This window comes from Microcaecilia unicolor, chromosome 2 (genome assembly GCF_901765095.1).
Source record: "Microcaecilia unicolor chromosome 2, aMicUni1.1, whole genome shotgun sequence".
Lineage (NCBI taxonomy): Eukaryota > Metazoa > Chordata > Amphibia > Gymnophiona > Siphonopidae > Microcaecilia > Microcaecilia unicolor.
Window position 1 is genome coordinate 573635088 of NC_044032.1, and position 25689 is coordinate 573660776.

General features: G+C 44.0%; 1 protein-coding gene across 1 annotated transcript in view; it reads right to left on the bottom strand.

The window, feature by feature from the left end:
- SNX25 (sorting nexin 25) overlaps positions 1–25689 on the bottom strand; it is a 266994-nt gene that overhangs the window by 143131 nt on the left and 98174 nt on the right. The window contains 1 exon segment of the mRNA XM_030191496.1: positions 10758–10828. Coding sequence (XP_030047356.1) covers positions 10758–10828 — 71 coding nt within the window.

The window sequence follows — 25689 nt, forward strand, 5'->3', positions numbered from 1 at the left end:
GGTAAGTCAATGGCTGACAAGTTAGCAAGTTAGCAGGCATGCAAGTAAGTCAATGGCTGACAAGCTAACAGGTGGGCTGGAACAAGCTGGTGCAGATGGACAGGAACGAGCAGGGAGAAACTGGAGCAAGCAGATGCAGATGGACAGGAACGAGCAGGGAGAAGCTGGAGCAAGCAGGCTGGAGCAGATGGACTGAAGCAAGCAGTGAGAAGCTGGTTAGGCGGACTGGAACATGCTGGAGCAGATGTACTGGAGCAGGCAGGGTGGAGCAGGTATACTGGAGCAAGCAGGCTGGGGCAGATGGACTGGAACAAGCAGGCTGAAGCAGATGGACTGGAACACTGGAGCAAGCGGGGGAAGCTGGATCGGCGGACTGCAACAAGCCAGGATCGGGCGGACTGGAGCAAGCAGTGAGAAGCTGGTTAGGCGGACTGGAACATGCTGGAGCAGATGTACTGGAGCAGGCAGGCTGGAGCAGGTGTACTGGAGTAAGCAGGCTGGAGCAGATGGACTGGAACAAGCAGGGGGAAGCTGGTTCAGGCAGACTGGAACACGCTGGAGCAGATGTACTGGAGCAGGCAGGCTGGAGCAGGTGTACTGGAGCAAGCAGGCTGGAGCAGATGGACTGGAACAAGCAGGGAGAAGCTGGAGCAGGCGGAATGGAGCAGGCAGGGGAAGCTGGATCGGCGGACTGGAACAAGCTGGGATCGGGCGGACTGGAACAAGCAGGGAGAAGCTTCAGGCGGACTGGAACACGCTGGAGCAGATGGACTGGAGCAAGCAGGCTGGAGCAGATGGACTGGAGCAAGCAGGGAGAAGCTGGAACAAGCGGACTGGACAGGGGCGTAGCTACGGGTGGGCCTGGGTGGGCCCAGGCCCACCCATTCTTGGCTCAGGCCCACCCAGTCCTAGTCTGCGAGCCAATCACAGCTCTGATGTTATTTTTTTCTTACCCGCAGCGGCGAACGGGCGGCCCTAAAAGCAGCAAGCAGCCAGGCTCGTCGACTCTATCCTTCCTTCGCTTCCTGCCCTCTCAGCGTCCCGCCCGCTCGAAAGGAAATGACATCAGAGGAAGGCGGGACGCATGCAGAGAGGGCAGGAAGCGAAGGAAGGACGGAGTCGACGAGCCTGGTTGCTTGCTGCTTTTAGGGCTGCCCGTTCGCCGTTGCGACTTGGGGAGTGGAGTGGAAGTAAGCCAGCAGCCTATCTATTCCACTCCCCCGCGCAGCCGTCGCCGTTCAGGCAAGTTAAACAAAGCAGGCAAACCTGTGAGCTGCTGCAAGCTGCATCCACGTTGTCGTTCTTTATTGAGACAGACAGATGGGAGATGCTGTGAAGGGGGAGAGAGGGGGAGGGAGATGCTGGATAGAATGGGGAAGGGGATGGATAGAAACAGGATGGGCAGGGGAGAGAGGAGAATTGCTGGACAACAGGGATTGCTAGAGGGGACAGGGGAGAGAGGAAATTTGCTGAAGATGTATGGAGAAGAAGGCAGGGGAATGGAGAGTTGCTGGACATGGAGTGGAGGGCAGGGGAAGGAGGAGAATTGCTGGGCATGCATGGATGGAGGGGAAAGGGGAGAGGAAATTTCTAGTTCCTTGTGTCATGTCCGTTGTGTCATGTGTTGTTCATGTGTGATCAAGGTGCAGTATTCTGATAGCGTGTAGTATTTGCAGCCCTTTTTGTTTTGCTTTTTTTTTTTCACGAGGTAGTGTATTGGTGTTTTAGAGCCTAGTGTAATTACAGTTCTGCCTTTTCAAGCATAAGGTTGTACCTCGTCCTGTCCTTGGAATTAGTGCTGTTATGGTTTAGTAAGGATATGAGTGTGTTTTTGCACAAGTTTGTGTATAGCATTTTGCAGTGGAGCGATTGTGGGATAATGTAATTATATTTAAAAATATCAATTTTTCCATTAAGTATGTATGTGGTTATACTGATGCAGGGCAGCTTCTGGGCAGACTACTTAGAAATCCATCATCAAGTGAATTCTAAGGCATTATTTTGTAGGATCCCAAGAGACACTGCTCATACTTATATAGACAGTGCGTGCCCACCCATATTAGCTCTGGGCCCACCCAAAATCTCAGGTCTGGCTACGCGCCACTGGGACTGGAACTTTGCCCAGATGGGAACATTTCTCAAGGAAGAGTTAGTTGGATGGGAACAGCTGAAAGAAGCAGAACATCAGTGGGCAAAACTGAAAAGAGTTATTTTAAAGGCAACAAATTGGAAGTGGAGATGAGCCAATGGTGTTACATGGACTGTTGAAGCCTTGTGGCCAAAGTAGGCAAGGCATATGACGAGCAGATATCTGGGTGGATCTGGAAACTTGAGAGATGCATGATGCTTGCTTTTGGCTGAGGGAGGAAAGCTTGACCCTGATGAAATGAAAGGCCTGAATGGTTGAAGATGTGATTTGGGACACTTTATCACAAAGCCAAGCAGGAGTTCTGGGAGCTGTATGGTGGATTGAATTGAGGTCTGTGCCAATTACAGGGAGGCTGCCTTGATTAACAGGGGGGGGGGGGGGGGGGGGGGGGGGAGGCCGACAGTCACTCAAAAGCGCATAGTTCAGGATAAGGTATCTTTCAAAGATATTACCAAAACAGGGAAGATAGGGTATCCTGATAGTGAGGTTGCAAAAGAGACCATAGTAGATCAGGTGTCCTTAAATAAAAATCAGACAAAAGATTGCAAATTAATATTGTCAAGTACTGAGCATGATGTAAATAGGAACAGCAAACATAGTCTGAAATGTATATATGCGAATGCCAGGAGACTAAGAAATAAGATGGGAGAGTTAGAATATACTGCACTAAATGAAAACAAAATAGACATAATAGGCATCTCTGAGACCTGGTGGAAGGAGGATAACCAGTGGGACACTGTCATACCAGGGTACAAATTATATCGTAGTGATAGGGTGGATCGAATTGGTGGAGGGGTAGCATTGTTTATTAAGGAGAGCCTTGAATCAAATAGACTGAAAATTCTGCATGAAACTAAACACTTCTTGGAATCACTGTGGATCGAAATTCCATGTGTAAAGGGGAAAAGGATAGTCAGGGCCGTGCCTATGGTCTCTGGCGCCCCCCTGCAGACTATCAGTTGGCGGCGGCGGCGGCGGCGCCCCCCCCCCCCCCCCCCCCCCCCCCCCCGTGAAAATGATCGCTCACCACTTGCCACACTGACAGGAATTGTCAACAATATTCTTAGAAACAAACTGCTATACATTGCAAAATAAGATAGCAGATGTAAATTCTCAAAGTGGACATATTCCAAACACTAAAATGAAAATAAAATGATTTTTTTTCTACCTTTGTTGTCTGGTGACTTTCTTTTTCTGATCATGCTGGCCCAGTATCTGATTCTGATGCTATCTGTCCTCTTAACTCCGTTTCCAGGGCTTCCTTTCCATTTATTTCTTTCCTTTCCTCCTTTCTTCTTCATTTCTGGTCCTCAGCTTCTGCCTATTTTCTTCATCCATGTACAGTTTTTCTCCTCTCTTCCTTTTCCCTCATTTCATCCATCTCTCTTCCCTCCCCTCTATGTCCAGCAATTTCTCCTCTCTCCCTGAGCCCTGCCCTCCCATCCATGCCCATCCATGCTCCTCTGTCCCCTGTCCCCTCCATTCATCCCTATCCAGCAATTCCCCTCTCTCCCTGAGCCCTGCCCTGCAATCCATATCCATCCATGCCCATCTGTCCCCTCCATTCATCCCTATCCAGCAATTCCCCTCTCTCCCTGAGCCCTGCCCTGCAAACCATATCCATCCATGCCCATCTGTCCCTTCCATTCATCCCTATCCAGCAATTCCCCTCTCTCCCTGAGCCCTGCCCTCCCAATCTATGCTCCTCTGTCCCCTGCCCCCTCCATTCATCCCTTTCCAGCAATTCCCCTCTCTCCCTGAGCCCTGCCCTCCCATCCATGCTCCTCTGTGCTCTCCATTCATCCCTAATTCCCTATCCAGCAATTCCCCTCTCTCCCTGAGCCCTGCCCCTCCCATCCATGCTCCTCTGTCACCCTCCATTAATCCCTATCCAGCAATTCCCCTCTCTCCCTTCCATGACCCCCCCCCCACCTCGCATCCATGCTCCTCTGTCCTCCCGCTCCCATCATGTCCCAGTTGGCCTGGCCCGCCCTCTTCTCCCCTCCCCCTTCGCATCCATGCTCGTCTCTCCCCTGCCCTCCCGCTCCCATTGCTCAACTACTGCCCGCCCTCTTCTCTCCCACGAACATCCCTTTTCTTGTTTTTTCTTTTTAAATTTACCTCCATGGCGGTCCAGCAGCGCAGCGTCAGTGAAGGAGGCGGCGCTCCCGACGTCTCTAGCCTTCCCTTCGCTGCGTTCCGCCTTCTTCTGACGTCATTTCCTTGACGTCAGAAGAAGGCGGAACACAGCGAAGGGAAGGCTAAAGACGTTGGGAGCGCCGCCTCCTTCACTGACGCTGCGCTGCTGGACCGCCACGGAGGTAAATTTAAAAAAAAAAAAAAAGAAAAGGGATATTGGGGGGAGGGGGGGAGAAGAGGGCGGGCAGTAGATGGTATTCATCCCAGAGTACTGATAGAATTGAAAAACCAACTGGCGGAGTGTGGTAACCGGAAGACTGGAGGGTAGCCCATGTAAAGCCGATATTTAAAAAAGGCTCCATAGGGGATCAGGGAAATTATAGACCAGTGAGCATGACATCGGTGCCAGGCAAAATGGTAGAGACTATTATAAAGAACAATATTACAGAGCATATTCAAAAGCATGGAATAATGAGACAAAGCCAACATGGATTTAATGAAGGGAAATCTTGCCTCACCAATCTATTACATTTCTTTGAAGAGGTGAACAAACGCGGATAAAGGCGAGCCAGTTGATATTGTGCTGGGACCATTGCTTTTTAACATATTTATAAATGATCTAGAGATGGGAGTTACAAGTGAGGTAATTAAATTTGATGATGATACAAAGTTATTCAAAGTTGTTAAATCCCAAGAGGACTGTGAAAAATTATAAGAGGACCTTACGATACTGAGAGACTGGGCATCTAATGGCAGATGATGTTAACGTGAGCAAGTATAAAGTGATGCATATGGGAAAGAGGAACCCGAATTATAGCTACGTAAGGCAAGGTTCCACGTTAAGAGTCACCGACCAAGAAAGGGATCTAGGCATCATAGTTGATATATTGAAACCCTTTCCGCAGTGTGCTGCGGCAGCTAAGAAAGCAAACAGAATGTTAGGTATTATTAGGAAAGGAATGGAAAACAAAAATTAGGACATTATAATGCCTTTGTATCGCTTCATAGTGCGACTATACCTCAAATATTGTGTTCAATTCTGGTCACTGCATCTCAAAAAAGATATAGTGGAATTAGAAAAGGTACAGAGAAGGGTGACCAAAATAATAAAAGGGATGGACCAACTTCCCTAAGAGGAAAGGCTGAAGTGGCTAGGGCTCTTCAGCTTGGATCAAAGAAGGCTGAGGAGAGATATGATAGAGCTCTATAAATTAATGAGTGGAGTGGAACGGGTAGATGTGAATTGTTTGTTTACTCTTTCCAAAAATACTAGGACTAGAGGGCATGTAATGAAACTACTAATTAGTAAATTTAAAACTAATCAGGGAAAGTTTTTCTTCACTCAACGTGCAATTAAATTCTGGAATTCGTTGCCAGAGAATGTGGTAAAAACAGCTTAGCAGGGTTTTAAAAAAGGTTTGAACAGCTTTCTAAAGGAAAAGTCCACAGATCATTATTAAAATTACTTGGGAAAAATCCACTGCTTATTTCTGGGATAAGCAGCATAAAATGTATTGAACTTTTTTGGGATCTTGCCAAGTATTTGAGCCCTGGACTGGCCACTGTTGGGAACAGGATGCTGGGCTTGATGGACCTTTGGTCTGTCCCAGTGTGGCAATACTTACATACTTATATATATATAATACAAAACATCTCTTTGTTTGCGTAAAGTCTGGTCCTTAATGACTTACAACTATGATTACAGGCACTTACAGGACACTTCCCCTGTGGTCATCCCGGGAGGGGAGGGAAGCTAGGTTGGTGTGGGTGGGGGAAGGGTAACTGGGTTATTATACTCAGTAGTGGGGAGCTATTTTTAAAAAAGGTTATAGCTTTCTACTTCCTCTATTATACTGTCCTGCATCTTGGTTTCATCTGCCCGCAACCTCGGAGTCATCTTCGACTCCTCCCTCTCCTTCTCTGCGCATATCCAGCAGATAGCCAAGACCTGTCGCTTCTTTCTCTATAACATTAGCAAAATTCGCCCTTTCCTCTCTGAGCACACCACCCGAACTCTCGTCCACTCTCTCATTACCTCTCGCCTTGACTACTGCAACCTACTCCTCACTGGCCTCCCACTTAGCCATCTATCCCCCCTTCAGTCCGTTCAGAACTCGGCTGCACGTCTCATCTTCCGCCTGGACCGATATACTCATATCACCCCTCTCCTCAAGTCACTTCACTGGCTTCCGATCAGGCACCGCATACAGTTCAAGCTTCTCCTACTAACCTACAAATGCACTCGATCTGCAGCCCATCCTTACCTCTCTACGCTCATCTCCCCTTACGTTCCTACCCGTAACCTCTGCTCTCAAGACAAATCCCTCCTCTCAGTACCCTTCTCCATCACCGCCAACTCCAGGCTCCGCCCTTTCTGCCTCGCCTCACCCCATGCTTGGAATAAACTTCCTGAGCCCATACGCCAGGCCCCCTCCCTGCCCATCTTCAAATCCTTGCTCAAAGCCCACCTCTTCAATGTCGCCTTCGGCACCTAACCACTACATCTCTAGTCAGGAAATCTTGACTGCCCCAACTTGACATTTCGTCCTTTAGATTGTAAGCTCCTTCGAGCAGGGATTGTCCTTCTTTGTTAAACTGTACAGCGCTGCGTAACCCTAGTAGCTCTCTAGAAATGTTAAGTAGTAGTAGTAGTAGTTTGTATCTATTAGAAATCTGTTTTACTAATTTGTTGCTAGCTTGTAACATATAAATATTAATAAAACATTTTCACATAAAGGCAAAAAATAATATATTTAATGTTGCTCTCACTTCTTAGGATTTTTAGTGCCGTATGTACTTTCTGCTTCAGTATGGGAACAAAGCATTCTCTGTACTGTAGTCTAACAAGCCACTGCAGCCACTCTTGCTTAATCTATAATTTTTACCCCTAGTTGAGTCTTTTGTCTACCCATTGTCATTTCCTGATTGATTGTCTTTATAATTCATACTCTAATGAGTCAGCCTGATGTGACACCTCTTTCCAATCAAGGAATGCCCTTCTATGACTTCTACTGTGACTTGGGCTCAGGCTCTGTTCCTATTGGTCTCTTTGCCTTACCTCCTTCTCTTTCCTAACCTTGTAGGACCAGACACTCTACCTTGACTTGAAAGTATGTGCTTTCTCCTTCTCCCCTCCTGCTTTTCACCCTATTGCACATACTCATCTTCAAGCTTCTGAGTTATTTTAATTCATCTACCAAACATCTCTACCTCTGCAATAAAAAAAACATAGTCCTCTGGTGTATGATGATGTACAGGGTTTATATTCCTTAATGAATCTGTATGTGCTTGCTTATGAGATCAGAGTTGGGTGTAACCATTTTGAAAAGCCCAATGTGGTACTTCATGACATAGTAACATAGTAGCATACATAGTAACATAGTAGATGACGGCAGAAAAAGACCTGCACGGTCCATCCAGTCTGCCCAACAAGATAACTCATGTGTGCTACTTTTTGTGTATACCCTACTTTGATTTGTACCTGTGCTCTTCAGGGCACAGACCGTATAAGTCTGCCCAGCTCTATCCTCGCCTCCCAACCACCGGCTCTGGCACAGACCGTACAAGTCTGCCCAGCACTATCCCCGCCTCCCAACCACCAGTCCCGCTTCCTACCACCGGCTCTGGCACAGCACTATCCCCACCTCCCTACCACCAGCCCCACCTCCCGATCTTGACTAAGCTCCTGAGGATCCATTCCTTCGGCACAGGATTCCTTTATGCTTATCCCACGCATGTTTGAATTCCGTTACTGTTTTCATTTCCACCACCTCCACCGGGAGGCATTCCAAGCATCCACTACTCTCTCCGTGAAAAAATACTTCCTGACATTTTTCTTGAGTCTGCCCCCCTTCAATCTCATTTCATGTCCTCTCGTTCTACCATCTTCCCATCTCCGGAAAGGTTCGTTTGCGGATTAATACCTTTCAAATATTTGAACGTCTATATCATATCACCCCTGTTTCTCCTTTCCTCCAGAGTATACATGTTTAGCTCAGCAAGTCTCTCCTCATATGTCTTGTAACGCAAATCCCACACCATTCTCGTAGCTTTTCTTTGCACCCCTTCAATTCTTTTTACATCCTTAACAAGATACGGCCTCCAAAACTGAACACAATACTCCAGGTGGGGCCTCACAAACGACTTATACAGGGGCATTAACACCCCCTTTCTTCTGCTGGTCACACCTCTCTCTATACAGCCTAACAACCTTCTAGCTACGGCCACCGCCTTGTCACACTGTTTCGTCGCCTTCAAATCCTCAGATACTATCACCCCAAGATCCCTCTCTCCGCCCGTACCTATCAGACTCTCCCCACCTAACACATACGTCTCCCGTGGATTTCTATTCCCTAAGTGCATCACTTTGCACTTCTTCACATTGAATTTTAATTGCCAAACCTTAGACCATTCTTCTAGCTTACTCAAATCCTTTTTCATGTTTTCCACTCCCTCCCGGGTGTCCACTCTGTTACAGATCTTAGTATCATCCGCAAATAGGCAAACTTTACCTTCTAACCCTTCGGCAATGTCACTCACAAATATATTGAACAGAATTGGCCCCAGCACCGATCCCTGAGGCACTCCACTACTCACCTTTCCCTCCTCCAAGCGAATTCCATTCACCACCACCCTTTGGCGTCTGTCCGTCAACCAGTTCCTAATCCAGTTCACCACTTCAGGTCCTATCTTCAGCCCATGACTTATTACAAAAGTTCCTATTTCACACAAAGTGTACCTGGCCTTACAACCAATCTCCATAAGTCAAACGTAATTCAATATAAGATTAGTCCAGGGGGAATTCAAGATGGCTGCCGCACCGGACGATTGTTGAAGCGCTCTGGATGTTATGAGCTGAAAACACTCTTTTTTCCTTGGTAAAATGCCTCATACTAAACGTAAGGGAGTGTTGAGATTAGTGCCTCCACCTACCTCAACCCCCTCCACGGCTCAAACATCGCTGGACCGTTTCCTCTCCGGTGCCTCCAGAACTATACGGGGAGAGGATCCCATTGCGGGAAGGACTGGAGAAGCAGCCCCCCTGCCGGGAGAGGAAGTCTCCCTGTCTCCACCATCTCTTTCACAGATCCCTCTCAGCCCGGCGTCGAGAGCAGCCCTGGAGGGAAACCCCATCGACTCTGACGATGTGTCGATAGAGGCTTCCAGTGAGGACCCAGGCATGCAGGCTACGACTCGGGGAGCTGGAGGAAGCATTGCTTCTGTAACACAGACCTCAGAGGTGACTCTACAAACACTAAAGGTGATGTTAGACCGGATTGCTACCATGTTGCAGAAGACTTCAGGTGATGTGCTTAATCTTAATACTAAGTTTGAAGACTTGAAAAACACCGTAGACTCTGTTAAAAATGATTTAACAACAAAAGTGCAATCTTTACAACAAGAGGTAGATACTTTAAATGCCTTTAAAAATGTTTCCACTAAGGACTCTATAGACCTTAGACGTAAGATTGAACAGATTGAGAACTTTAACAGACGCCTAAATCTCCGTCTCTTAAATTTTCCTATAATTGCGGGGGTAACTTTGATAGATACCTTTAAGAAATACCTGATAGAAATTTTGAATTTCTCTGCTGAGACAATACCCCCATTAAATAAAATATATTATATTCCTAAAACAAGAGAAGGAGGGCAAGGCTCTGAGAAAAGTATTCCTGACTTACAAAATATTTCTGATATTCTGGAACAATCCTCGGACATTATAATGAACAGAGCTACATTGGTTGTTTCTATGGTTTTTGAGCAGGACTACAATGCTATTCTAAGACTCTATTTTAGAAATTTGAAAGCTCAATTCTATGGCTCAAAAGTGTGGATATACCCAGACGTCACCAAGTCCACTCAACAAAAAAGGAAATTATTTCTTGCTTTAAAACAAAAGACAATAGATATTGGCGCTTCCTTTTTTCTTGCTTACCCGTGTAAATGTGTAGTTAAATTGGGTCAAACTAAATATATTTTCTTTTCACCGGAACAACTTAAATCATTTGTAGAATTGAAACAAGTGAAATGAAATTGTTTTTTTTTTCTGGAGAAAAAGCAGCTTTTTCCTTAATTTGAATATAAGTTTATAAAAACTTCTCTTACTCTTTTCCCCCCTCATTTAAATTGGGGTCTAAGAAAGGTTTATTTGTTATATAGTTCCTAAAGATAATTAACCAGTTTAAGTACATAAGTATGTATATATATGTATATGTATACGTGTATGTGCAAATGTGTATATAAGTTATTATAATGCTTGAGAAATATGAATGACTGGATATTATTTTATTTCTTCCTGTATTTCTGCACAAGGTTATCCTTGAATAATGTAATTTAAAACTATAAATAAAGAAATTAAAAAAAAAAAAAGATTAGTCCAATAATATTTTAGACAAAGGTGCTATGTAAAAATTGCATCATTACTATCATTACTGAAATGTCCATTGGTTCCAATGAAGCTACAGCATACCTTTGTCTCTCTTCACCTGGGGGAAGCTGCCAAGTGTGGTTGCTTGAATTATTTCACCTACGATCTGATACCTGATTTAGAAAGAAAAACAAAAGAAAATAGATATTTGTTTTAAATTTATCTATAGCCTACTTTGTACAAAGACAGTCACAGACAAAGATGGGAATGAAAATTAATTGGTATGCTATTATATTACATACATTTCTATAGACACCCTGTGGAAAATGCCATAGAAAAACTGAAACACCACCAAACATGCAGTTTTTCTTTTTCTGTCCAAATAAAGAACATAGTGTAGCTACAGCAGAATTGAACATACATCTGTTTTGTAATAAAAGATGGTGCATATTCCCCCTCAACTCTTCATCCACTCTCTCCTCTACAATCATCAATATCAAACTATTGATGTATTGAATACAGATTAACTAATTGGAAGAAAAATGTATCCCTTGTAATTGTATTAGGTCCTCTACAACCATGAGATGTAACCATGACAGATATTTATTTTTGCTTCTTTTGTTGATACCAAGCCTACAGTGGATAGACAACAGTTTAGACCATAGCTTTCCAGACCGTGGGTCAGAACCTCAAACAGTCACAAAACTTACCTTTGGGGTCAGGATCTATGTGGGCTCTCCATAGGTATATCATTATTCTGCACCTCCAAGGGGGTTACACAATGTAATTTGGCTGCAATTGGGGGGGGGGGGGGGGGGGGGATTGGGAAGCACTGGTTTATACAATACTGACCTAATAATTCAGCTAGACAATGATGTTAAGCACAAAGCAAACGCAACAATGGAGTGCCTCAACGAAAGGAAATATCCTCCAGCAGCACCATTAAAGCCCAAATCTAATAGGAAACCTGTGGCCAGACTTAAAGACTGCAGTCCAAGCCAATCCCTAGACAACTTAAAGATCTTGAGCTATTTTACTAAGAACTGGAAAAACTGCATCTTCTCATTATGCAAAGTTGGTACACACATTCTAAATTACTTATGGCTAGTACTGCTGCAGAAAGAGGTTTCCATCTAGCACTTAACTAAGAGGTATGACGTCTTTTTGATGTTTATACATCATACTTTTTGAATATTTCTTTAATTGTTCTTTGACAGGAAATCCAAGATGACGATCGAGTAGGACGCAGGAGTGGAATGCTCCTCCTCAGAAAAAACTTAAACTTACTTTTTTTCCTGTTGCGAGCATGCCGAAGAGAAAGGGTAAGCCAAAGGGACCTCCTCTACCTAGGCTGGAACCCTCCTCTGTGCGACAGACTTCCATTTCTGCGTTTTTGGTTTCCACACCATTGGGCGAATCCGTGACCGAGGCGGGGAAGAGCCCTGGTCTGGAGAGCAATTTCTCGCTTAGCCCACTGGGACCGGCTACCCCTCCGCCGCCACACCTAGACGGAGCCGGAGTACCGAGCGCAGGAGAGAGCGGCTCAAAGGGGCGGCAGACCCCGTTGAAAGAAGTGGCGTCAGCAGGTCAGTTGGTGGAAGGGAAACGCTCGCCTACCATGGTTGGAGAAGAATCATCAACAGAAGGGACCCGGATAGCTGACACCGGGGAGGAAGCCTTACTCTCTGCCATGGTCTTACAACCTTTGGTGAAGCCTCCAGAAATAACTTTGGACTCTATATGGGCTGCTCTTGAAGTACTGCATAAGATAAGTACCATTATTGCTGTCTCATTGAACAATGTGAAGCAAATAAAAGGTTTGAAAGAAAACCTAGATACTGTTTCTACTAAGCAAAAATCTTTAGAAGGGGACTTAGTTAAAGTGAAGGAACAAGAAGCACAAATGGCTGGGGATCGATTAATGATATACAGGAAGATTGAAAACCTGGAGAATTCATCCAGGAATTTAAATCTCCATATATTACATTTTCCTCAGATAAATTATACTTCGCCTAGAGAGATGTTCTATAGATTTTTTAAAAGAAATTTTTACGTATCCACAGCAATCTCTTCCGCCATTACAGAAAATATTTTATATTGGAGATAAGAAAGTACAACAGAATTCTTCACAAGGAATTCCTATCCAACAAGAAATTCCAGCAGAAACAGCTCCAGCAGAAACATTGGACTTGACAGCTTTCCTTGAACAATCTAATGAGGAAATCAAAACGAGAGCTACTGCAATTGTTACTTTTGTATTTTTGCAGAATAAAGACTCCTTGCTTCGTTTATACTTTAAAAATATTCAACCTGAATTTTTGGGTGCCAAAGTTTTGATTTTCCCGGATATATCTCGCTGGACACAGCAACAAAGGAAGAAATTTCTGGACTTAAAACAAAGAGCCATGCAGCTTAATGTTTCCTTCCAACTGAGGTTCCCTTGTAAATGTTTGATTTATTTCAAAACACTAGATACATTTTCTATGAGCCAGAACAGTTAAGTAAATTCTTAGAATTGCAAGACAAGGATGCACCCCAATAGATTAGATATTAGCCGGAATTAGTATAAAAGGTTAACCACCTACTCTATTTACTATTATTTGTATTTATTATTTAATAAGCCAACTTCCTTTGGTAAATAGCCGTAAATACAAATACTGATTTTTTTTTCCTTAAAGACCTATATTGCTGTAGTGTTAATTTAAAGTTGGTGTATCTTTCAAAGATTTGTAATCTTTGTTTATAACAAAATTAATAAAGAAATTAAACTATAATTGTTCTTTGACAGATACACAGTTTCAAATTGATGTACATGTGCTGTATGGATGGACCCAACACGGGCCATGCCTTCATCAGGAGTCATGCTATGTAAAGAACTAAGCATGCCCAAAAATGGGACATCATAATAATAAAACCACTCAAAAGTGAAAAAAACTGTGAAATGCTGCGACGTCTAGACGATCCAACGGCATCTTCTATAATTAAAGCAAGGGGCACAAAGAGGACAAATTATAATTGATGTTTCCATGGTTGCCGCTTATGTCATACGTTATCAGTGTCGAATCATTCTTGCACCATTATAATTCGCCCTCTGTACGGCACCTTGCTTTAATGTTTTATAGTTTTTTCATTTTTGAGTGGATTTATAATTATTGTGTCCCATTTTTGGGCATGCTTTGTATGTTACATAGCAAGACTCCTGATAAAGGCATGTGAGCCGAAACACAGCTCGCGTTGGGTCTATCCATACAGCAAAGGTGAGACTGTATCTGTCAATAATTTTGAATTTATATTTATCATGGAACATATTTACTGTGGTCATTCCTGCTCTTTTATTTTCCTGTTGTGCTTTGCGGAAGCATTTGGTTTTCCTTTTTTTCTGGATTTTATAATTGTTCTTTCACATTAACCGCAGAATGTTTGTTATTAACAGTGAAATAAATCCATACTTGTAATGCATTTTGAATTGCAGTTTTAGACGGATTAATATAAAAATGCAGAAGGATGTGAAAACTCATGTTATCAAAGTATATGAAACGTAACATACTGTTCTGGCCACTTGCAAAGCCTATAACATCCACATAAAAGGTTTTTTGGTTTGAGAGGAGAGAAGTTTCAAGTTTATTATAGACTTACTACCCCGCCCTTGGTGTACCCTCAGGGCAGCTTACAATCTAAACTACAATACAGAGAAAATAAGGTAGACAAATGAATTACAGGCATAACTATTATGATAGGGGGAGAACTACAATAATTGATAGGACAGAAGAGGGAAGGAAAGAACAAGAGAGAGAGCTACAAATATCTTCCAAGGTGGCTCCTGGGCTGTCCGCTGCAGATAAATAAAGACTCATCTAGACTCATCTATATGAATCTTTGAAGAGATGCATTTTAAGGTCAGTTTTAAACTGACCCAGTGATGTCTGAAGGCAAAAAGAAACAGGGAGTTCCAAAGTTGAGGCCTGGAATTCAATCAGCCTGAAACTATTTACATACTACTTGTGGAGGTGTAGCCTGGAAAAGAACAGAACTGGGGCTAGGTGGGTAGAGTTGGATTCTAGACACCAAATTCTGCAGAACTGTCTGACCAAACTGGCTGTCACTTTGGGCATTTTGCTCATGGCAGTTATTGTAATGTGACCATGTGGACAGATGACTACATCGCAGCTTTTCAAATCTCCTCTATGAAGGCTGATCTCAAGTGGGCTACTGACATTATGAGTCTTGACATGACCCTCTAGAGTAAGCCTAGCCTGAGCATAAATAAAGGAGATGCAAACTGCTAGCTGTTTGGGTCAAAAGAAACAAAAATCTGGGTGGACTGTCTATGGGCTTTATTCTGCTCCAAATAGGCTAAGGCTTGCTTGCAGACCAAGGTATGCACTACACTCTTGCCAAAATAGGTATGTGGTTTGGGGAAATATGTTGGCAGAAAAACTGACTGATTAAGATGGAACTCAGACACTACCTTTGGAAAGAACTTAGGGTGCGTGTGGAAAACTAATCTAATGTGGTGAAACTTAGTGTAAAGTGGATCAGCTACTAGGGCTTGAAGTTCACTAACCTTGCGAGCTGAAGTGACCGCCACCAGAAACATAACTTTCCATGTCAAATATTTCAGATGACAGGAATCTGGTGGCTCAAAAGGAGCTTTCATCAGAAATGTGTAGAACGTATCCAAGCAGTTTTTGTGTAGGACAAGTGAGGGGATCTAAGGGCTAGGCCTCACCCTCACACCAGACAGCAAACCTCCTCCACTTAAATGAATAACACCTCTTAGTGAAATCTTTCCTGGAAGCCAGTAAGTTGCAGAAGATACCCTCCGATGGAGCCAAAGACTCAAATTCTATGTCTTCAACATCCAAGCCATGAGGGCCAGGGATTGGAGGCTGGGATGCAGAAGAGACTCCTCGTTCTATGGGATAAGAATCGGAAAACACTCCAATCGCCACTGATCTTTGGAGAATCATTTCCAGAAGTAGTGGGAACCAGATTTGTCTCGGCCAATAAGGTGTGATTAGGATATTTCTGTGGTCCTGCTGGAGTTTCAGCAAAGTCTTCACTATCAGAATAATTGGAGGATATACATACTGCAGGTTTTCAGCCCAATGCAGGAGAAAGGCATCTGATGCTAGTCTGCCATGTGATCTGAGCCTGAAGCAGAACTGAGGAACCTTGTTGTTCAGATGAGTGGCAAGAAGATACTCCAAGGAGGTGCCCCACTCTAGAAAGATCTTGAGGGCTAAGCCCATCTTGAGAAACCACTTGTGTGGTTACAGAATCCTGCTCAGTCTGTCCGCAAAGTAGCTGTCTTTTCCTGGTAGATATGTGGCTTGAAGTTCCATCCTGTGCAGGAGGGCCCACTGCTAGATCCTCACTGCTTCCTGACACATGGGGCATGATCCCGTACCCCCCTGCTTGTTCACATAGAACATTGCAACCTGGTTGTCTGTTTGAATCAGAATAATTTGGTTCTGTAGCCAATATCTGAAAGCCTTAGTGTTCCAAATGGCCCTGAGCTTAAGGGGTTGATGAAGATCTGTTTCCTGAGCTGACCAAGTGCCCCGAGTGTGAAATCTATCCACACGAGTTCCGTATCCCAGGTTGGATGCATTTGTTGTTAACACCTTCTAACGATATGAAATCTGGAATGGGAGTCCAACAGTCAAATTTGTCCAAACTGTCCACCACAGCAAGGAATGAGTCAACTCTGGAGGAATCTGGATGACATCCATTAAGTTCCCAGCCACCTGAGACCACTGGGAAACTAAGGTCCACTGGGACTCCCAAGGACACATGCCATAGGTGTGACATACACCGTTGAGGCCATGTGGCCCATCAATTTCAACATCTGCCAAGCTATGACCTGCCTGCTGCTTCAGACCAGATGAAACTGGTGAGAGAGAGAACCTCAGATGGAGATTTTCATCTCTCTTGAGGTGGGGAGAGATCCAAGAGAATTCCATATGACTCCTTTTCCAAGAAGTAACGTGGATCTTCCTCTGAGTCCCATGAGCTGTCCCGGTCAGACTCTTCCCCATAATAATAGTGAGTTTCATGAGTCTCTGTCTGACTCAGCCTAGTGGAAACCTGTCCATGCCCTAAAGAGTGCTGAGATACAGCCCTACTCTCCGACTCCAGTGAAGCTTCCTCCCTTGAAGTCCAGAGCGGTACCTTATGCGTCAATGCCAACACCCTTCGAGGTGCCTGTGCTGAGGATATCTGCACAGGCATGGGAGGAGCCTCCGTAGGATGTTGGGGTTGATCTACACCTGGCTCAAGTGCCCTTGATGCCTGAGCAGGCTGCAGCATCTGCACCAGCTCCTCCCTGAGCATTGCTCAGAACCACTCAACAAAGGATGGCATCAGAAAAAAGGTGGGGGAGCTGGTTGAGACGCAGCTTGAGAAGATGTCTGTGTCGAACCTGTAACAGGAACCTGGCTGCTTCAAGGCTCAAGCATCAGTACCTCTTCCAAAGAGGGGAAGCGCTCCTCTCAGTACCGGCAATGTCAATGCCCTAGTGCTCCTGGCATTGTGCATCGAAGAGGACTGATGCTTGTGTTTCTTGGGCATTCCTGGATGCACTACACTACAGTCCTTTGGTGCCAATGAGGATGATGCTGAATTTGAGCACATCCTCGGTGTTGGGTCCAATGCTGACCGGTCGAAGGGTCTACTATCAGCACCCGATGTTGAAAGAGGTGGCGACCGAAAAATTATGACCTACCTGATATTTTCTTTACTTTAGTTGCAGCAGATGAATCCATAGACGTCTGGGTTGTGACCATCTACCAGCAGGTGGAGATACAGAGTGCTGAATTGAACTGTCTTATAGGACAGAATGCTCCTTGGTCAGTCACAATTTCTTACAACAATGCAAAAGGAAACAGAATAAAGCATACCTCCTTCCCTACATGGAAAAGTAATAAATGAAGAACTGCAAGCACATAAATCAATTATAACACTGCATCTAAAATGAAAAATGCAGCAACAAGTTCCAACAGAAAGAATCAAGAGAAACTGCCAGAAAAACAAGGTGGGCCTCTGGGTTCATCTGCTGCAACTAAAGGAAATTATCAGGTAAGACACAATTTTTCATTCCTGAGCACCAGCAGCAGATGAATCCTGAGACTTGTGCGATGTAGCAAAGCAGTCCTTAAGTAAGGGGGGGGGGGGGGGGGGGATGGACCGGAAGCTCCAGCGGATAGCATTGATACTCCAAAGTTTTTTATTCCTGAGCATCAGCAGCAGATGAATCCAGACTTGTAGGATGTAGCAAAGCAGTCCTTAAGTAGTGTATATTTTTAGGTGTATTTACCCTTCCCAATATAGTGGACCACCCACTAATACTTAGGAAGAAATAAACCACCCAAGGCTGCATCAGTTTGCTCTTTATTAGATACCTTATCAAGTATTTGTACAATTAGCAGATCAGTGATATCTCACTGAGCGTACAGAATATTACTACATGAAATTACCTCTATATCTGAGACTCCAAAGAATATACAAGCAACATGTACAACCAATTAGTTATGGGAATATTGTACCACAGTTACACATAGGTGTTCTCTGGGTCTCTAATGCCAAAGCCAATTAGTGGATATAAAAAACTCAAAGCTACTTATGAGAAAGCAATTGATTACTTGTCAATTCAGATACAATTTGATTGGTTTCTCATGTGAGAGTGCAGTCCAACTGGGGCTGTCTCTCTCTCTCTCTCTCCACTGAAGTAGGAAGTACACTCATTTTTATATGCCCCTTCAGGATACAGGTAATATGACAGTAATTACACCTTATTGGATCTATGCTTATGTCATAGTTAACACTGATTGGCTATGGTAATGAGTTGGTTAATATTTACTGGAAAGGTCAACAATAGACTAGCTTTTACTGGAAGACTAAGTCATCTTCCTGAGAAGCCATCTTGTTCTGTTTTTCCAAAAACATCTGTGACCACAATGTTGCTAAACGATGCTACTCTGTTTTTTTCACTCACGCCCCTTCCTCATTCTGCTGCATGAGAGTGTCACAACAGATCACGAGTTCTGCAGTCACACTGGAATTCAGGTTAAAGCCATGGGCCCATAAGGTTTTCTCTCATTTTAGATCATGAACCAAAGACTCAGACCTTGAACCAAAGCTCATAGCACAGTAAGGGAGGTGGACCGGACCGGAAGCTCCCGTGAATAGCATCTCCTACCCATCAGGTCCAGTATCTCCCATTCCTTCTCCTCTCCATCCTATGTTCAGTATATTTCATTTGTTTCCTCACTCATCCCAATCTGACATCTTTCATTTGCTGTTTTTCCTTTCCCCTCCCCAAGTCCAGTATCTCCCCTTTGCTTCTTTTCCATTCCCCTTCTTGCATGTCCAGCATTTCCTCCTCATACTGAGAAGTTTTGAGAGAGGAGAACATTTCACTGGGTAAGTGAACATTATTTTGCTCTCTGCTCTGGTGATTTACAGATTGAGGATAAAAGAGGAATTGTAAATTTACTGATAAAGACAATTTGAATTTGAAAAAGCAAACTTTATTAACTAGTCTCCATAGTTTAAAGCCCTTTCCCCACAGATTTAAAACTTGAACTTTCTGCCACAGCCCACAGCATTAACAGATAACTAGGCCCTGCTATGCCTTCTAGAGGCTAAGTCTTCATACCCACATACCTAACCTCCTGCCCACCACTAGCACATCTCTTCATTTATAGTCTTAATTTATAGTCAACTAGTAAAAAAGCCCCGTTTCTGATGCAAATGAAACGGGGGCTAGCAATGTTTTGTTCTGTGTGCATGTGGGAGTGTGTGTGACCCTGCCCTCTCTCCCCTCCCCCCTCTGAGTCCTTCACTGTTACAGAGCCAGCGATTTGATTTCGTGCTCTGCTGTTTTCCTTCACTGACTATGTTACAGAGAGGGCGGGGCAGACACTCATAGGGAAACCGGATATCTCGCCCCCTTCACACTTCCGGCTGGAGGCTTCATAGAACGTTGGTGTTGCTTTTTATATAGAGAGATTATTTTAATTAGGAAAACAAGAGGGAAGTTTCATTACAGAGTTTAAATTACAGTTAATTATTTTCTGAGAAGCAAACACTAAATCAATCACACAATATACCATTCAATCCTAAGGCTCTATATTTTAATCTAATATACCTAGTACCTTATCATGTTTTAACTAAACAACTCAATAATACTAAGAGGCACACAGAAGTCCAGCAGCGAGAGAGGTGATATCTAGTCTAGAAGAGGAGGAGTCCAAGTCTAAACTGAGCCTCCATTGCTAACAAGGCACATTCCCAGAACAAAAACTGGTAGCGCTATACAAATGCTAATAATAATAATAAAAACGTTTAACTTTAAAAAAGGAGACTATAATAAAACGGTTAAGAAAAAACTTAGAGGGGCAACTGAGAGGGTAAAAACTGTACAACAGGCGTGGATGCTATTCAAAAATACCATCCTGGAGGCCCAGGCCAAACATATTACACGAATTAGAAAAGAAAGACAGACGTCCAAAAGACAGCCGGCGTGGTTAAAAAGTGAGGTGTTATATATTTCTTTTTCTCATTTAATTGGTTTCATTTCCAGAAATTTCTGATTATTACGTTCATCTATGGATGTTATAAAATAATTAATAAAGAAATTAAAAATAAAATAAAATAAAATAAAAAGTGAGGTGACGGAAGCTATTAGGGCTAAAAGAAACGCCTTCAGAAAATGGAAAAAGGAACCATCTGAAAATAACAAGAAGCAGCATAAGGAGTGTCAAAGCAAATGCAAGGCGCAGATAAAGAAGGATTACGAAAAAATGATAGAAGTAGAGGCAAAAAAACATAATAAAATTTTTTTTCGGTATATTAAAAGCAGGAAGCCGGCACAAGAATCGGTTGGGCTGCTGGATGACCGAGGGGTAAAAGGGGCGATCAAGGAAGACAAAGACGTAGCAGAGCGATTAAATGAATTCTTTGCTTTGGTCTTCACCGAGGAAGATTTGGGTGGGATACCGGTGTCAGAAATGGTATTTCAAGCGGACGATTCGAGGAAACTTACTGACTTCACGGTAAACCTGGAGGACGTAATGGGGCAATTCGGCAAACTGAAGAGTAACAAATCACCTGGACCGGATGGTATTCATCCTAGAGCACTGATAGAACTGAAAAATGAACTTGCGGAGCTACTGTTAGTGATATGCAATTTATCCTTAAAATTGAGCGTGGTACTGGAAGATTGGCGGGTGGCCAATGTAACGCCGATTTTTTAAAAAGGTTCCAGGGGAGATCCGGGAAATTATAGGCCGGTGAGTCTGACGTCGGTACTGGGGAAAATGGTAGAGGCTATTATTAAAAATTACAGAGCACATCCGAGGACATGGATTACTGAGACGAAGTCAGCACGGCTTTAATGTGGGGAAATCTTGCCTGACCAATTTACTTCAATTCTTTGAAGGAGTAAACAAACATGTGGACAAAGGGGAGCCGGTTGATATTGTGTATCTGGATTTTCAAAAGGCGTTTGACAAGGTACCTCATGAAAGGCTACAGAGGAAATTGGAGGGTCATGGGATAGGAGGTAATGTCCTATTGTGGATTAAAAACTGGTTGAAGGATAGGAAACAGAGAGTGGGGTTAAAGGGGCAGTATTCACAATGGAGAAGGGTAGTTAGTGGGGTTCCTCAGGGGTCAGTGCTAGGACCGCTGCTCTTTAATATATTTATAAATGATTTAGAGATGGGAGTAACTAGCAAGGTAATTAAATTTGCTGATGACACAAAGTTATTCAAAGTCGTTAATTCGCAAGAGGATTGTGAAAAATTACAGAAGGAACTTACGAGACTGGGAGACTGGGCGGCTAAATGGCAGATGACGTTTAATGTGAGCAAATGTAAGGTGATGCATGTTTGAAAAAAGAACTCTAATTATAGCTACGTCATGCAAGGTTCCACGTTAGGAGTTACGGACCAAGAAAGGGATCTGGGTGTCGTCGTTGATAATACACTGAAACCTTCTGCTCAGTGTGCTGCTGTGGCTAGGAAAGCGAATAGAATGTTGGGTATTATTAGGAAAGGTACAGAAAACTGGTGTGAGGATGTTATAATGTCGTTGTATCGTTCCATGGTGCGACCGCACCTTGAGTATTGTGTCCAATTCTGGTCGCCGCATCTCAAGAAAGATATAGTGGAATTGGAAAAGGTGCAGCAAAGGGCGACTAAAATGCTAGCGGGGATGGGACGACTTCCCTATGAAGAAAGACTAAGGAGGCTAGGGCTTTTCAGCTTGGAGAAGAGACGGCTGAGGGGAGACATGATAGAGGTATATAAAATAATGAGTGGAGTGGAACAGGTGGATGTGAAGCGTCTGTTCACGCTTTCCAAAAATAGTAGGACTAGGGGGCATGCGATGAAACTACAGTGTAGTAAATTTAAAACAAATCGGAGAAAATTCTTCTTCACCCAACGCGTAATTAAACTCTGGAATTCGTTGCCGGAGAACGTGGTGAAGGCGGTTAGCTTGGCAGAGTTTTAAAAGGGTTTGGACGGTTTCCTAAAGGACAAGTCCATAGACCGCTACTAAATGGACTTAAAAATCCACAATTTCGGGAATAACATGTATAGAATGTTTGTACGTTTGGGAAGCTGCCAGGTGCCCTTGACCTGGATTGGCCGCTGTTGGGGACAGGATGCTGGGCTTGATGGGCATTTGGCCTTTTCCTAGTATAGAACTACTTATGTACTTATGTACTCATTTGAGCCTTAAGGTCCCTGGAAAGGGGGCTCATTCCTAAGCCCCTTGACTAACCCAATGTGTTGAGGGCAAATGGAGGTCCTACTCCATTCAAGAGCACCCCTTTCGTTGAGTCCTTCTGCATTTTGGAAGGGTGGCAACAAAATGGTCACTGTTCCTACCAAAGATGGGAGGACCAAGACAACTAACACAGACCAATGTGGTACCTCTGAAGAGACAGCTCCACTGCTTTGGACATCTCCAGGAGTCGGCAGGACTGCATTATTGGGTGCCACAACACAAGCCTGATAACAAGAAACCAGCACATTGCTGAGTTGGCAGCTCATGCAGGCCATGAACTTGTGCACCTTCAGCATGTCACCAACTTCGGAACCTCAATGCTGACTCTCTTCCTTACCAATCCCAGCCCTGGACCAACTATAACTGAGGCAGAGGTCCTAATGCCTGCACCATCCCTCTGAGGCTTTATACTCCAGCTATAAGCTGTTCTTCACCCCCCCCCCCCCCCCAATAAACTTTATTCCCCTCAGACACCTAAGGAAAATGAAGAATGCTGTGGATTTGGTGAATGAATAGCCAATTTTAAGCCTAAAATATATAAGGAAAATACTCCTATCTTAATGGTAGAAAATGCTTAGACTGACTTTCTCTTTTCAGTCTTCACCTTTTACCTCAGGAAGGACCAATCGATGTAGATGGATTGTCCAGGCACTACAGGCATAGCTAAAGATAAGCTGACTGTTGAAGAACGTTTTCTTACCCTTTCTCAGGCACCAAAATGACTTATTTATGGTTCTGGGATTGGCCATTTGTATTCTGTCTAACCCCTGATCCTTGTATTTTGTTATCACTGAACAGAATGGACAGTAATGGTTATTCCTCCCTGTTAACAGGCTATGCAATTCTAAAATAAAAGACTGGTTTTATTTACCTTTGGATTTATTTTTATTTTTATAGGAATTACAATTCAACAATGCCAAGCTAGCACAATAAAAAAAATACTTTTATCTCATTATGCTGAGGGCAAGCCAAGAGGAAAGGAGAAAACTTGCTACCTCCCCCCCCCCTCCCCATTCACAGAGGCCCCACAGGGCCACAGGGACATGTGCCAGCCGGTCCAAGTCTGTGGACTGGAGCTCAGGGCAATAAAAAGCATTCCTGGCTCCATTGGGGTAAGGACTATGGTTTGAACCCTAGGAGATAGTAGACCAAGGACCTAACCCCTGGAAGCACAGGCCATGGAAGGGGGGGAGGGGGCTGAGACGTACCTTACCTAAATTCTACTGCACCAGCCAAACCTCACCATCTACTGGCGGTACAGAAATACAGAAGGATTCCAGCGTGACCAAGCCTTGAAACAGTTATGCCACTGAAACAGTTCAATTTCTTTATCTCAATCTGCTGATAGGAAGGTGGTCACAATCTGCTGGTCTGCACTGGTCTAGCAGAATAAAAAGGAACAGACCTTAGTATAAATCTCAACAAGTATAAGTTGATTTCTACTCGATTTCCCACTTTTCTTTCCCTTTGCCCCGCCTTCTCGCTGACATCCCCATTTCTTCTGCTTGTTGCTCACCCTCCCATCTTCTCTCTACTAACACTTCCCAATTTCCTTTTCTGTTTCTCTCCCATTCTGCTCTCTCCTTTTCTTCCTCAGCCAGTGTTCTCCCCCATCTGTCTGGCTCTCCAGGGTACAACAAAGCCAATCAGCTGCAGGATGCAGGCGATAAGCAGCCATCTGCTGTGACTGATGATAAAACCAAGATTACTACTACTACTACTACTAATCATTTCTATAGCGCTACTAGATGTATGCAGCGCTGCACACTTGAACATGAAGAGACAGTCCCTGCTTGACAGAGCTTACAATCTAATTAGGACAGACAAACAGGACAAATTCTTTAAGTCTCTCCACCCTCCCCCTTCCAAAGAAGTTGCTGCCCTGTGCTAATTCAGGGCTTATTATACTCTACAAAGCAAATTACCTGCTTTAAAAAAAAAAAATTTCACAGACTCCCATGGATGTTATACAACACACTAGGTTATGCAAACCATACTGAAGGTTGAAAATTCAGTAAGTTTTATTAGGGAGGGGGGGAAGTACCAGGTGAAGCAACTTGCCTTAAACAGATATTAAGACAGTATATGGCATACACAAACTACAATAAGAAACAAGACAATAGTTAAATTACAGCTGGAGTCCACCATAAATTTGATTAGACCTACAATTTTTACCTCAATTTATATTTTAGACAGTCTAATGAAAGGTAATTTGAGCTGCCAGAAACACTGGCAAACACTTTGCTCTTCTGGTCTCAAAGTAAGCAGCTATTTTTACTTTGTATGAAATGAACAATAGGTAGCCAAGCAACAAGATCATTTTATATTTTCTCTCATCAACATATTTTTTTTCCTCACGGAAAAAAATATGAATGCATTTTAGCATTTTATTCTGGAATGGTGGATTTGGGGAGGGGGCAGTGAGGAAAAAAGTCAAATGAAAGCATAAACCACACATTATGCTTACATAGCCTTGTACTCAGAATCTTGCTGGGGATTTTCTGCCTCTTTGACAACCAGAATTACTGCTATGACAGACAGATGCACTCAACTTCAGCAAGACTGAACACCCCCATCCTCTCACCAGAGTGCCTGATTACTCTTTCCTACCATAAATATCAAAGAAAACTCAAATCATTCACAACCTCATCGCCAGAAAGAAGATGCTGCACAAATTGCTTTACATGCCTAGCCACTTAACCCAACAGAGAAAAATCCAAATTTTAGTCTGAGATTTCAGTTCAGATCAGATCTGACCCACACTGGAAAATCCTAGAAGTCCTCTTGATGTTTCACAGTCCTCTATCACTATATACTTTGTGCAGGGCCGCCGAGAGGGGGGGGACAGGGGGGACAAAAGTCCCTGGGCCCGGGCCTCCAGGAGGGCTGGCGCCGCCGCCTGGCCCGCCCTCCGTCGCTCCCGGAACTAACCTTAAGCCTCCTTTCACTTCGCAGCAAGCAGCAGCAGGGCAGGCCACTCCTTCCTTCCGTGTCCGCGACCTTGGGTGGGTGGAGGGGGGGGGGGCCCGGCGATCTCGGGTGGGCGGGCGGCGAGGGGGGGCGATCTCGGGTGGGCGGCGACCTCGGGTTGGGGGGGGGGCAGGGGCAGCCTTGTCCCGCGCCCGGCTCCGGCGGCCCTGACCTTGTGTGTATGTGAGTGTATCCTTGCAAATAAGTGAGACCTATAGAGTACAGGACTGGCCTACTGGTTAGAGTACTGGTCTTGAAATCCAGA